The sequence below is a fragment of the Rhinatrema bivittatum genome, chromosome 16 (genome assembly GCF_901001135.1).
Source record: "Rhinatrema bivittatum chromosome 16, aRhiBiv1.1, whole genome shotgun sequence".
In the NCBI taxonomy this organism is placed as follows: Eukaryota; Metazoa; Chordata; class Amphibia; order Gymnophiona; family Rhinatrematidae; genus Rhinatrema; species Rhinatrema bivittatum.
This window is the reverse complement of record NC_042630.1, coordinates 2,315,211-2,329,594: the sequence shown is the minus strand read 5'-3', so window position 1 is coordinate 2,329,594 and position 14,384 is coordinate 2,315,211. Positions and strand designations below refer to the sequence as shown.

The 14,384-nt window shown below is 46.6% G+C and overlaps 2 protein-coding genes across 3 annotated transcripts in view; one reads left to right on the top strand and one right to left on the bottom strand.

The window, feature by feature from the left end:
• The window catches only part of LOC115078384, a 187,186-nt gene that overhangs the window by 83,918 nt on the left and 88,884 nt on the right, over positions 1–14,384 (bottom strand). The window contains exon 40 of the mRNA XM_029581292.1: positions 5,284–5,356. Within this exon, the coding sequence (XP_029437152.1) occupies positions 5,284–5,356 (73 nt within the window). The remainder of the gene's footprint in view (positions 1–5,283; positions 5,357–14,384) is intronic.
• The window catches only part of LOC115077989 (alpha-2-macroglobulin-like protein 1), a 55,082-nt gene that overhangs the window by 20,627 nt on the left and 20,071 nt on the right, over positions 1–14,384 (top strand). For both annotated transcript variants that reach the window (XM_029580504.1, XM_029580503.1), the window contains exons 12-18: positions 3,037–3,267; positions 3,695–3,758; positions 4,163–4,308; positions 4,400–4,549; positions 4,643–4,825; positions 6,561–6,672; positions 8,495–8,600. In XM_029580504.1, coding sequence (XP_029436364.1) covers positions 3,037–3,267; positions 3,695–3,758; positions 4,163–4,308; positions 4,400–4,549; positions 4,643–4,825; positions 6,561–6,672; positions 8,495–8,600 — 992 coding nt within the window. The remainder of the gene's footprint in view (positions 1–3,036; positions 3,268–3,694; positions 3,759–4,162; positions 4,309–4,399; positions 4,550–4,642; positions 4,826–6,560; positions 6,673–8,494; positions 8,601–14,384) is intronic.

Here is a 14,384-nt window from a genome sequence, read left to right as displayed (position 1 = left end):
TCTAATGCAGGTTTCTGGGAGTCCCTGCAGGATCTCACAGCACAGGAGACACTGTCCTCCCCTGTATCTCATGCAGGTTTCTGGGAGTCCCTGCAGGATCTCAAAGCACAGGAGACACTGCCCTCCCCTGTATCTAATGCAGGTTTCTGGGAGTCCCTGCAGGATCCTACAGCACAGGAGACACTGCCCTCCCCTGTATCTCATGCAGGTTTCTGGGAGTCCCTGCAGGATCTCACAGCACAGGAGACACTGCCCTCCCCTGTATCTAATGCAGGTTTCTGGGGGTCCCTGCAGGATCTCACAGCACAGGAGACACTGCCCTCCCCTGTATCTCATGCAGGTTTCTGGGAGTCCCTGCAGGATCTCACAGCACAGGAGACACTGCCCTCCCCTGTATCTAATGCAGGTTTCTGGGGGTCCCTGCAGGATCTCACAGCACAGGAGACACTGCCCTCCCCTGTATCTAATGCAGGTTTCTGGGGGTCCCTGCAGGATCTCACAGCACAGGAGACACTGTCCTCCCCTGTATCTAATGCAGGTTTCTGGGAGTCCCTGCAGGATCTCACAGCACAGGAGACACTGCCCTCCCCTGTATCTAATGCAGGTTTCTGGGAGTCCCTGCAGGATCTCACAGCACAGAAGACACTGCCCTCCCCTGTATCTAATGCAGGTTTCTGGGGGTCCCTGCAGGATCTCACAGCACAGGACACACTGCCCTCCCCTGTATCTAATGCAGGTTTCTGGGGGTCCCTGAAGGATCTCACAGCACAGGAGACACTGCCCTCCCCTGTATCTAATGCAGGTTTCTGGGGGTCCCTGCAGGATCTCACAGCACAGGAGACACTGTCCTCCCCTGTATCTAATGCAGGTTTCTGGGAGTCCCTGCAGGATCTCACAGCACAGGAGACACTGCCCTCCCCTGTATCTAATGCAGGTTTCTGGGGGTCCCTGAAGGATCTCACAGCACAGGAGACACTTCCCTCCCCTGTATCTAATGCAGGTTTCTGGGGGTCCCTGCAGGATCTCACAGCACAGGAGACACTGCCCTCACCTTTATCTAATGCAGGTTTCTGGGGGTCCCTGCAGGACCTCACAGCACAGGAGACACTGCCCTCCCCTGTATCTAATGCAGGTTTCTGGGGGTCCCTGCAGGATCTCACAGCACAGGACACACTGCCCTCCCCTGTATCTAATGCAGGTTTCTGGGAGTCCCTGCAGGATCTCACAGCACAGGAGACACTGCCCTCCCCTGTATCTAATGCAGGTTTCTGGGAGTCCCTGCAGGACCTCACAGCACAGGAGACACTGCCCTCCCCTGTATCTAATGCAGGTTTCTGGGAGTCCCTGCAGGATCTCACAGCACAGGAGACACTGCCCTCCCCTGTATCTAATGCAGGTTTCTGGGGGTCCCTGCAGGATCTCACAGCACAGGACACACTGCCCTCCCCTGTATCTAATGCAGGTTTCTTGGGGTTCCTGCAGGATCTCACAGCACAGGAGACACTGCCCTCCCCTGTATCTAATGCAGGTTTCTGGGAGTCCCTGCAGGACCTCACAGCACAGGACACACTGCCCTCCCCTGTATCTAATGCAGGTTTCTGGGGGTCCCTGCAGGATCTCACAGCACAGGAGACACTGCCCTCCCCTGTATCTAATGCAGGTTTCTGGGGGTCCCTGAAGGATCTCACAGCACAGGAGACACTGCCCTCCCCTGTATCTAATGCAGGTTTCTGGGAGTCCCTGCAGGATCTCACAGCACAGGAGACACTGCCCTCCCCTGTATCTAATGCAGGTTTCTGGGGGTCCCTGAAGGATCTCACAGCACAGGAGACACTGCCCTCCCCTGTATCTAATGCAGGTTTCTGGGAGTCCCTGCAGGATCTCACAGCACAGGAGACACTGCCCTCCCCTGTATCTAATGCAGGTTTCTGGGGGTCCCTGCAGGATCTCACAGCACAGGAGACACTGCCCTCCCCTATATCTAATGCAGGTTTCTGGGGGTCCCTGCAGGATCTCACAGCACAGGAGACCCTGCCCTCCCCTGTATCTAATGCAGGTTTCTGGGAGTCCCTGCAGGACCTCACAGCACAGGAGACACTGCCCTCCCCTGTATCTAATGCAGGTTTCTGGGAGTCCCTGCAGGATCTCACAGCACAGGAGACACTGCCCTCCCCTGTATCTAATGCAGGTTTCTGGGGGTCCCTGCAGGATCTCACAGCACAGGACACACTGCCCTCCCCTGTATCTAATGCAGGTTTCTTGGGGTTCCTGCAGGATCTCACAGCACAGGAGACACTGCCCTCCCCTGTATCTAATGCAGGTTTCTGGGAGTCCCTGCAGGACCTCACAGCACAGGACACACTGCCCTCCCCTGTATCTAATGCAGGTTTCTGGGGGTCCCTGCAGGATCTCACAGCACAGGAGACACTGCCCTCCCCTGTATCTAATGCAGGTTTCTGGGGGTCCCTGCAGGATCTCACAGCACAGGAGACACTGCCCTCCCCTGTATCTAATGCAGGTTTCTGGGAGTCCCTGCAGGATCTCACAGCACAGGACACACTGCCCTCCCTGTATCTAATGCAGGTTTCTGGGAGTCCCTGCAGGATCTCACAGCACAGGAGACATTGCCCTCCCCTGTATCTAATGCAGGTTTCTGGGGGTCCCTGCAGGATCTCACAGCACAGGAGACACTGCCCTCCCCTGTATCTAATGCAGGTTTCTGGGGGTCCCTGCAGGATCTCACAGCACAGGAGACACTGCCCTCCCCTGTATCTAATGCAGGTTTCTGGGAGTCCCTGCAGGATCTCCCAGCACAGGAGACACTGCCCTCCCCTGTATCTAATGCAGGTTTCTGGGAGTCCCTGCAGGATCTCACAGCACAGGAGACACTGCCCTCCCCTGTATCTAATGCAGGTTTCTGGGAGTCCCTGCAGGATCTCACAGTACAGGAGGCAGTGTTCTCCCCTGTATCTACTGCAGGTTTTTGGATGTTCTTATAGTGTCCCATATCAACCAAACCCTCTTTTGCATTTCCAGGCAAAGTACACACTGGAGGAATCCCAGTATGAGTATGGGAAGGTCTCACCTTACCATGCAGATGGGATCTTAAATTTGGAGCCCTTCTTCTCAAAGAGTAAGAGTTTCTTGAAGATCCAATCACAGGAGGACCCCATCCCATGTCAGAAGGAGCAGGAGGTGGTGGTGGATTATATTATTCAGCATAAGGAGCTGGGAGAAGACGCTGATCGAGTGACTTTCATGTATTTGGTGGGTAAATAATGAGATTGTTTCTAGGTGTGGGTTATAAGCTTCTCACCCCATAAATATTTTGCTAACAGTAATTTTGTTATGGCTTTGATAGTAGCTTGATTTTGATTGTAAATATTCCTAACCTTAACATAAAGTTTATGCGTAACCTGCAGAGAGTGGCGGATGCTACCATAAGAAACTTGCTGGATGGGCCACATGGTCTTTTCTGTTGATATTATTAAGTTACTATGTAACCCCAACAGTATGGGGAGAGAGAGAGAGACAGCAATGTAATCGTGGGATTGATTTGACAGATCACTGGCTGGGGTATTCTCCCCATTATGTCTGAGGATGGTCTTTGTCTGTTGCTGCTGATGGGTAAACTGCAGAGGATGGAGGCACTGGAATTGTTTCTTAAGATCTGATGTTTGTTGTAATTTGGCAGGTGGCCTCCTCCCGAGGGCTCACTCTGTTTGGCTCCAAAGATGTTATGGTTGGTAAAGAGGATGGTGAGTGTTGAAAGGCAGAGGAGAGGCTTTGCCCTCAGGCAAAAAAAAATTCCTATACTGAACCCTCTAAATTCCCTTAATTCTATGGTGTTCCTAGGTAAAGGAGAACCCCAGGGCTACAGACTCTTGCCAGTTTTAGTCTCCATGGTGTGTGTGTGCACCCCAGTCTCTTCCCACAGGGACGGATATGCATTCTCCCCCTCTAGCACCGTGCACAAACTAAAAGTGCTCACAGACTCTGCACTTATTCCTTCTGCTGGAAATGCCTCTTCCCAGGCCATCTAATAGTGCAGGCACTGAGGACACCAAAGGCATGGCTTCATCCCGTCAAAGAAGGACAATTTTACCTGGCCCAAGGGCTTTGAGAGTTCTCCCTTTCCATTCCTCTGTGTCTCTCTCCTTAGTGCTGAAGGGGACCTTCACCTTCCCGCTCTCCATCAGCATGAGCATCGCGCCGCTGGCCAAGGTGCTGATCTATGCCCTGCTCCCTGAGGGCGAGGTGGTTGCAGACAGGGCTGACTTCCACATCTCCAAATGCTTCAACAATGAGGTGACTGCTGCTCCTGGGTCTCTGCTTTGTTCTCTGCTGAGTCTCTCTGTCTGCTTTAACCTGCTCTGGGCATTCTCCCCTCTCTGTGCAGGTGAACGTGAAGTTCTCCAGTCAGGAGGCTCTTCCGGGGTCTGACATAAGCCTGCACCTGAAGGCAGCTCCAAGGTCCCTCTGTGCTGTCAGAGGCGTGGACCAGAGCGTGATCCTGATGAAGCCTGAGGCTGAGCTGACTGTGGATACTGTGAGTGGGACCTTCTGCTGCTCTGATTCTGCTGTAACCAGGTTTCTGATCTTGGATCTTCTTCATTTGTCTTTGTATGCTCTTGCCTTTCAGGTGTATAACCTGCTCCCGACCATGCAGTTTGGGGGATACTCTTACAAAGTGGATGACTTTGAGTCCTATCCTTGTGTGGCTGGAATGCCTCCCCCTTTCATACCACCTGTACGTGGCTCACGGAGGAAACGTTTTTGGATCCCCTGGTTCCAGACAGAACCAGATGCCTACAGCCTCTTCAAGGTCAGAATCCTTCAGACAGTACCAGATATGGTCCCAAAGCACTGGATGGGTTAATGCTTCTGGAAATCTGCATGGGTAGTGGCTAAACAGTTTTTCTTTAAGTTGATGAACCTCAATGCTTCTTACTTCTTACTTCACACATCCAAAAATGCCATAGGCAAGACTGTTTCATTAATAACTTCAAAGGTACATTTTTAAATGTAAAAATGCCATCAAATGGACCAGACAGGGGCTACTTCCAACCTTCATGTCCTGACCATCATCATGTGGCCTCAGTGCTCCAATTCCCCTTTAAGTTTTCAATTTTTCTAAAAGTAATTTGTGCCTGAAACATATGTGAAAACATCCTTAGATCAATTTAGAATGGCCCAAGAACCGAATAAGCAATGACATGCACAGTCTGTACTTATCTTTTGCCTTTCTTATATCTTGCACAACATTCTTCACATCTCAGTTACCTTTCTGCAATGACGACAGTGATGTGTTCCACTAGTCTGAAGATAACCATCGGATGTAGCTGCGTCAGGGAACCTGTGATGAAACAAACCTTGCGTCAGCATTTAAAAGTGTTACTTTTCAAACACTCCCAACTTCCAGTCCTATGCACATAGGACTGCCCTTCATTAGCGTACCCCAGGTGCAATTTTGGGCATGAATTGCTTTTTGTAAAATAGAAAATTTGAAGAGAAATTGGAGCACTGAGGGCACATGATGATGGTCAGGACATGAAGGTTGGACGTAGCCCTTTCACATTTAAAAATGTACCTTTGAAGTTATTTATGGAAAAGGGTCGCGTGTGGCATTTTTGGATGTGTGAAGGAAGAAATATTGAAGTTCCCCAACTTACAGAAAAACAGTTTTGCCACACCCCATTTCTCAGAAGTACTTTTACCATGTAATGACAGCTCCCCTTTCTTTCAGTATAATGTGCACAGCCTGACAGGAAGATTTCCACCTAAAACCCTCCCAGAGAATCAGCTGAGCGCACTGTTTAATGTGGTTAGGACGTGCGTTTTGGATGCATGTCCACAACCCCTTATACAATAAGTGGTTTAGCACATCCTTAATATGCATCCAAACACAAGTAGAGCTAATAGCGCTCATCCCATGCAGATGGATGTTGATGAGGCTATTATAATTTGCCCGTGATACAAAAAAAATCATGTGCATCCAATCCCAAGGGCAGGCGTTAATTTCTGAGTGCCACGGAGCTTTTCTGTACATCCTCCGACTTAATATTGTGGTGATATTTAATCAGAGGAACCAAAGGTAAAATAATATAGAAAAAAGTATGCAGGCAGGTCAGGTTTTACCAGGCAACCTGACTCATCTGTGGATTTGGAAAACGGACGGTCCTAAAACCATGCATCCGTTTCCCAAACCCACTGACAGCCACCTCTCCTGGTTCAAGGAGGCACAATGGCCACTAGCGCCTCCTTTTTTGTGACCCCTCATTTACATTTGGGTTGCGCACCCTGGAAGCGCATATAAGGAGCAGGTGCATATAAGGAGCACTTTTTTTTAGTGCGTCCGTTCTGTATCTGCCTGACAGTGACTCCCCTGAGGTCACAGAAAGTCAGGGTACGTGAATGTAATTACCCTGGAGGTGGGGCAAGCCTTTTCTTGGCGAGTGAATAAATGAAAGAAACCTAATGAAATCCATACTCTGCTCCTGCAATTGCCTGCTTTCAGCATCTTTCTGTGTTATCTGATCTTTGTCTTTCGCTTCTCACAGGAGACCACCCTGAAAATTATATCCAATGCCAACATTAAGAAGCCTGTCTCCTGCATGGAAGAAGTCATGGTTGCCTCACGAGGAATGCCTGGATCTCCGGGGGTGGCCTTTGGTAAGAAGCAAGCAATGGTTGGGTGAGTTTAGGGCAGCCTCTGTCTCAGGTGAATCGTGGATAACAGTGAACGTTGGGACTGCCCTTCCCCCGGGTCAGAGAGTGAAATAATCAGCCTGGCTGCTGCACCCTGAAACCACACGTGTGGCATGGCAGCCCATACCTGCGGCCGGACGCTGCATCGGGGACCTCTGGTCCAGCCATGCATGTGTGCCAGTGCTGCAGCCAGAACTGATGTTACCATGGGTGGGCATTAGGGTGCAGGTTAGAGCAATGGCAGTTATACTCTTAGTGGTAAATCCCGCACTTCACAACAGATTTCTGTTTGCTACAGTTGTCCTACTTTTAATATTTTAAACTCTGTGACTTCATGCACTTACCAAATGCTAAAACCAGGTATATAGTTATGGAAACATTTCAGTTATATGTAAAGATGTTTCCAGAGGGAGTATCCCATAACTAAAACACGACCAGACGCTGGTCTACACTAAAGGAAAACTTCCCAACACAAATTGCAATATCCTCCGAGGTGTTTTAAACTCAGATATCACACAGTAATGTAAATATAGGTCCCTATTCAAACAAGGGAGGTTTTACACATTAAGTCTCTGAAAACTCATCCCTTAGTATATTACTTATGCCAGTCAAGTTTCCTGAATTAGAAACTCTCTCAAGAATCAACCCTTACCCCAGCAGTCTCTCCCTCTCTCTCTCTCTCTCAATGCTTCTCCCCATGATGAGAAAGAAACAGATAAGGTAAGGGGTGAGACATGAGACTCCCCCTCCCCCCACCCATCCACAACAGTGTCGCTCTCACTTACCCCTCCCCCATTGCAGCAGTCTCTCTCTCTCTCTCAATGCTTCTCCCCATGATGAGAAAGAAACAGAGATAAGGTGACGGGAAAAGACATGAGACCCCCCCCCCCTGCCCATCCACAACAGTGTTGCTCTCACTTCCCCCTCTCCCAATGCAGCAGTCTTTCACACACCCAATTCCCCTGTCCCATGCTCAGCCACCTCTCCCCACTCTACACCCTTCCGTCCCTCTCTTTCTGTCCGGCTGTCTCATTCTCACCCCCACATTCCTGCTGCCAGCAGTTTAGCTCTGGCTGCCTAGGTTCCCATCCTATCTCCAGCAGTCTCGCTCCACACCTGCCCTCACCCATATCAACTCCTCCCCAGCAGCTTCACATTCCCTCCCCAGATCCCCACCAGTCCTATTCTACCTGCCTGCTGTGCCTCTCCCTTTGCAAACTACAGCAGGAGAGCTGAAAGGAGCAGCCTGACAGTCACTGCCTCACCTCCACCTGCCAGTCTGACTCTGTATTGTTTCAGTGGTCACATTTTAATGCCCTGCTGTGCTCCTGCTAAACATTTATCATAAATCTTTCCTACCTTCTGCACTCTGAAGGTTCCTCTTCCCCAATGCTGTGATATTATTTCAGATGCCAGTTTGCTTCCCACTGGATGATGTGGAGCTCACTGTTTCCTTCTCTCAGGGGTAGCTTTGGGAGTGCAGCTGTCATGGAGAAGGGCCTCTCTGTTAAGGAGGGAGCTGGGATATCAGGGCAGCTTTAGTGAAACCTCTGCATTGTGAGGCTCTGATTTCAGTCTGAGAAGCCGAGCTCAGGCACTATAATTCCAGAGAGTCTGCAGGGCCGGCTCAGCTCCTGATGGCTTAGCCCAGGTCCTTACTCGGTGCCTCTGCACTTACATTCCCTACCCCGAGTGAAAGGTAGTGCACATCTGCACCTGTCTCTCCTCCATAGATGCTCCTCGGAGACGTTTTAGCCTCTCAGATCTGCTCTGCTCTCTCTCTTAGCAATGCCGGGCGTGCCCAACAACATCCTGCCCCAACCTGCTGCCAGGGAAGAGCAGGTGCGGAAGTACTTCCCGGAGACCTGGATCTGGGACTTGTACCCTGTCAGGTAAGGCACGGATCAGGAAAGGAGAGAGGGTAAGATAAGTTTCCCACACACTGTGAGTCTGCTTCTCTTTCCTTCACTGTCTCAGCATACAGAGAGCAGGAGAGTCTGTGTGCATGGTGTACACTGTACAGGCAGACTTTCCCAAGTATTTCAGAGGGAATCACCCAATTGCACATAAAAATTCACACCAAACCGGGTTCCAGGTTACACTTGACTCAGCCCCGGGCTGTGTCAAAGCAGCCAGGCACACACACAAACCAGGTTTTATGCTTGGAGATTACTGTCAAAATAATCCCCTTTAAGAATAAAGCATCCGCCTTTTTCAACTTTTATTTATTTATTAACTTTTTTATACTGACATTCGTGGGAAACATCACGCCGGTTTACATAACTGAAAAAGGGCGGGAAAGTACAAAAAACAGGGCAGGGGAAGGGGGAGCAGCGAGGAAGAGAGACAGCAATTTTCGCACAGTTCTACAAGCAATGATATTTGCTAGCACAGATTATTGTAACTCCCTGCTGTTAGGATTACCTCAATCTACAATTCGGCCTCTGCAAATATTGCAAAATTCCGCTGCCAGAGTTTTGACAGGCAAAAAAAAGAAATGACCACATTACAGGAACACTTGCTGAACTCCACTGGCTTCCAATTGAACAAAGAATACAATATAAAGCACTTTGTATAATCCATAAACTAATCCACGATGATAAAGCCGACTGGCTTAACACGGCACTGCGCATGCACGTACCACAAAGAAACTGAGATCTGCAAATAAAGCTCTAACTGTCCCCTCTGTCAAATCAGCACATCTCACGCAAGTAAGGGAAAGAGCACTGTCACTGGCTGGCCCCGTGCTATGGAATACCAAGCCACTCGAAATAAGACTACAGACACATCTGAAATGATTCAAAACCTGGCTTTTTAAACAAGCATTTTATAAAGATAAAGAAAAGGAGAAAAATAGTTGAGCGATAAGGATGCACCAAGCTAGAAGTTTTTAGTAATCTACATAAGCATATTAATGTTAAAATCAAACTGCCTAATTTGTTCCTAACAATCAGGTTTAACTTACACACCTAGTTTATTATTTTAAATTGTTACCGTACTATGATGGCACACGAGTAATTTGTAATCTATACCACCCATATTTCTCTTTATCGTGCCCTTCTGTAAACCATTGTGATAGTATTCAACTTAACGATGGTATAGAAAAATTTTTAAATAAATAAAATAAATAAATAAAAGAGGCAGTAGGAAGGCAAAAGGAACAGCACCGAGGTGAGGTCAGGCGGTAAAAAGTATTATTATGTGAGCAGTATATAGCCAACTTATATGTACAGAAGAGAAAACTCTGAGGGGATTAGTAGATAGCAAACAATAAATTATTATATGAGCAAAATATTGCAAATTTGTATGTACAGAGAAAAAAACAATTTTACAAGTGTTAACTCAGGAGATTAGGAGGTCGCAAACAATAAAATTATACAAAGCAAATAATAAAAGAAGTTTACAGCTTCAGTCACTGCTAACAAAAATAGTCAATATAGGGTGCAGAGGAGCAGAGGAACATCTACGAGTCCATAGCCTGTTCATGGGCATCAAAAGAATAAGATCGTTATCCTCCAAATCTCCCGATTCTTAAACTGTTCCTGCTTCCGAGCATAGTGCAGGCCTTCTCTGTCTGCAGTTTCCTGGACTTGAGCACCAGTGGTCATCAGATTGCAAACAGGAGACAGAGAGGTCCCATGAAGACCTGAGATTTCAATTTCCCAAATACAGACTTTCTCAAAATGGGAATGCTCCTCGAGGAAGAAGTGGAAGACTGGGAGGAAATGGCAAAGTGAAAGAACAATAAGAAATCTGTAAGTCAGAAAAGTAAGAGGAGAAAGAGACCGATCTGGATCTCAAAGGAAGTGGCCGAAAAAAACATAAAGGCAAAAAGATTAGCGTTCAAGAAGTATAAAGGATCTGAAAAAGAGGAGCACAGGGAAGAATATCTGTTAAAACTGAGGAAGGAAAGCAAAAGGTCAAGCGGAAGAAAGGATGGCCAAAGAGGTAAAGTGAGGTGACAAAACATTTTTCAGATACATCAGAGAAAGAAGGGAGGTGCGAAGCGATACAGTGCAACTGAAAGGTGACGAAGAACAATGTGTGGAGAGAGATGAAGCAATCAGGGAAACAAAAAAGAAGAGATGCCTCCATCTTTTCCAAACATTTATTAGAGACGTATAGACGTATTCATAAAAGTGCAGGACTCAGGCAGAGTTTCGCAGCTCAACAGCCGCTGCCTCGGGGGCTACAAGTAAAGCCAAACATAAAATCAATCAACCTAAAAATTCTAATAAACAACGAATCATTTAAAAGAATTTTTGAAAACATTTTTCTGTGTCTACAAAATTTTGTTAAAATGGTGACATCTTTATTCAAACAGAAATAAAAAAAAACTAACTGCTGATGTTACATTACTTATACAAAAACAACATATATTATATGACTATACAATAACAAACTTATGTAAAGCTCTTTACCTTGGACAATCAAGAATCTCAGATGAGTTTAAAATCATGAAGGGAAGGTCACTGTGAACCAACGCTGAAAGATAACTATAAAAGATGTGCAAGCAATGAATGTAACCTTTGGGAAACATTGGATACTTAGTTAAATGTGCCAGTCTCTGAATCACAAGGATCTAAATTACCAAGCTATGTAATAGTAATGTTTTGTGGTTTTGTGGTTAGCCTCAACAAAGGCTTGCATATTTATTTAAGTATCCAATGTTTCCAAAAGGAAACAGTTTTTGCCTACACATTTGTTACAGTTGTCTTTCAGGGCTGGTTCATTACTGAGACTAATTATCCAATGTTTCCCAAAGGTTACATTCATTGCTTGCACATCTTTTATAGTTATCTTTCAGCGTTGGTTCACAGTGACCTTCCCTTGATGATTTTAAACTCATCTGAGATTCTTGATTGTCCAAGGTAAAGAGCTTTACATAAATTTGTTATTGTATAGTCACATAATATGTTGTTTTTGTATAAGTAATGTAACATCAACACTTAGTTTTTTATTTCTGTTTGAATATAGATGTCACCATTTTAACAAAATTTTGTAGACAAAAACAATTTTTTTAAATTATTTTAAATAATTCATTGTTTATTAGAATTTTTAGGTTGATTGATTTTATGTTTGGCTTACTTGTAGCCCCTGAGGCAGCGGCTGTTGAGCTGCGAAACTCTGCCTGAGTCAGGCACTTTTATGAATACGTCTATATGTCTCTACTTTAATAAATATTTGGAAAAGATCAAGGCATCTATTCTTTTTTGTTTATCTGACTGTCATTATAGATCACTTACCTCTTTGTTTTCTGACAGATGAAGCAATGGCAGAAATATTAAACAAATACTTCAGTTTGGTGTTCACTAAAGAAGACCCTGGAGAAGGACCGTCGCTGGATAACAAGACTGTGGATGGGGGTGGAGTAGATGAAACTCCGTTTACAGAAGAGAATGTATGGGAAGAGCTAGGAAAACTGAAAGTGGACAAGGCCATGGGGCCTGATGAGGCTCATCCCAGGATACTGAGGGAGCTCAGAGATGTGTGGGCAGGTCCTGTTCAATAGATCCCTGGAAACGGGAGCGGTGCCAAGAGATTGGAGGAGAGCGGTGGTGGTCCCGCTTCACAAGAGTGGGAGCAGAGAGGAGGCTGGAAACTACAGACCACTTAGCCTCACCTCGGTGGTGGGAAAAGTAATGGAGACTGAAGGAAAGGATCATGAACTATCTACAATCAGGAGAATTGCTGGACCCCAGGCAGCATGGATTCACTAGGGGAAGGTCCTGTCAGACTAATCTGATTGGCTTTTTAGATTGGGTGACGAGAGAATTGGATCGAGGAAGAGGTTCAATGTGATCTACTTGGATTTCAGCAAAGCTTTTCATACAGTCCCGCACAGGAGGCTTGTGAATAAAATGAGAAGCTTAGGAGTGAGTGCCAAGGTGGTGGCCTGGATTACAAACTGATTGACAGATAGAAGACAGCGTGTGATGGTAAATGGGATCTATTCTGAACAGAGTTGTGTTAAGCAGAGTGCCACAGGGATTGGTGTTGGGACCGGTTCTGTTCAATATCTTTGTGAGTGACATTATGGAAAGGATAGAAGGTAAAGTTTGTCTATTTTTGGATGATGCTAAGATCTACAACAGAGTGGACATGCCTGAAGGAGTAGAGAGCATGAAAAGTGATTTTATGAAAAATTGAAGACTGGTTGAGAATTTGGCAGCTGGGATTCAGTGCCAAGAAGTGCAGAGTCATAGATCTGGGATGCGGTAATCCAAAAGACCTGTATGTGATGTGGGTGAAATAACGATTTGTACAGACCAAGAGAGACCTTGGGGTGACAGTGTCTGGTGATCTGAAGATGGCAAAGCAATGTGACAAGGTGATAGCTAAAGCCAGAAGAATGCTGGGCTGCATAGAGAGAGCAATATCCAGTAAGAAAAAGGAGGTGGTGATCCTCTTGTACAGGTCCTTGGTAAGGTTTCACCTCTAGTACAGTGTTCAGTTCTGGAGACCTTATCTCAAAAGGTATAGAGACAGGATGGAGGTGGTCTAGAGAAGAGTCACCAAAATAGTGTGGGGTCAGCATTGGAAGACCTATGAGGAGAGGCTGAAGGATCTGAAGGTGTGCACCTTGGAAGAGAGGAGGTGCAGGGGAGATATGAAACAGACCTTCAGATACCTGAAAGGTTTCAATGATATATGGACTTCAAACCTTTTCCATTGGAAAGAAAACAATAGAACTAGGGGTCACAAAATTAAACTCCAGGGGGGACAACTCAGAATCAATGACAGGAAATATTTCTTCATGGAGAGGGTGGGGTAGGCCTAGAATGCCCTTCCAGAGGAGGTGGTGAACAAGAAAACGGTCAAAGAATTGAAAGGGGCATGGAATAAACACTGTGGATCTCTATAGGCTGGAGGACAGAAATGAGATAAGCATGCAGGGGGTGACTTACTGGTACGACGGTTACTACCCTTAGAAGAAGGCATGGAGATTACTACCCTTAACCAATCTGCTTTGAGAATTTTAATGCAACTACAACATTGTCCCACACTTGGACTGCAGGGGGAAAAGAGGAACTGGATTCAGACAACAACAGAGGGCCCCAACTTCCATGGTCAGGGATACTGTTAGCAGACATAAGGGGAAAAGCACAGGATTGCTTCTACAGCCAGGACTTAAAGGAAATGATGAAACATGCATGGGGTTAACTTGCTGGTGAGGCAGTTGTTACCCTTAACCAAGAAGCCTTCATACTTTCGATGCAACTCCAACATTGCTCTCTGCTTCAACAGCAGAGGAAAAGGGGAATAGGATTCAGTCAGCAACCAAGAAGGCCCTGACTTTTATAGTCTGGGGAACTGATAAGCATGGGGGTGACCTGCACAGAGCAGCAGGTACTACCCTTAATAGAAGCAAGGGATTGCTACCCTTAGCCAAGAAGCCTTGATGCTTTCGATGCAACTTCAACATCGCTCTCTGCTTCGAAGGAAGGGGGTAGGGGGTGGAAGGGAGAGGAATTTGGATTCAGAGACAACCAACATGAGCCATGACTTTTTTACAGTCTGGATTACTGATGCGCAGACATTAAGGAAAAAAAATACAGGACTGTTTCTATGGCCAAGTCCATAAGCAAAGCACGTAACGAGGCACTGACTGATACAAGGGGATAACCTGCATGGCAGACTGGATGGACCATTGGACCTTTTCTGCTGTTATTCCT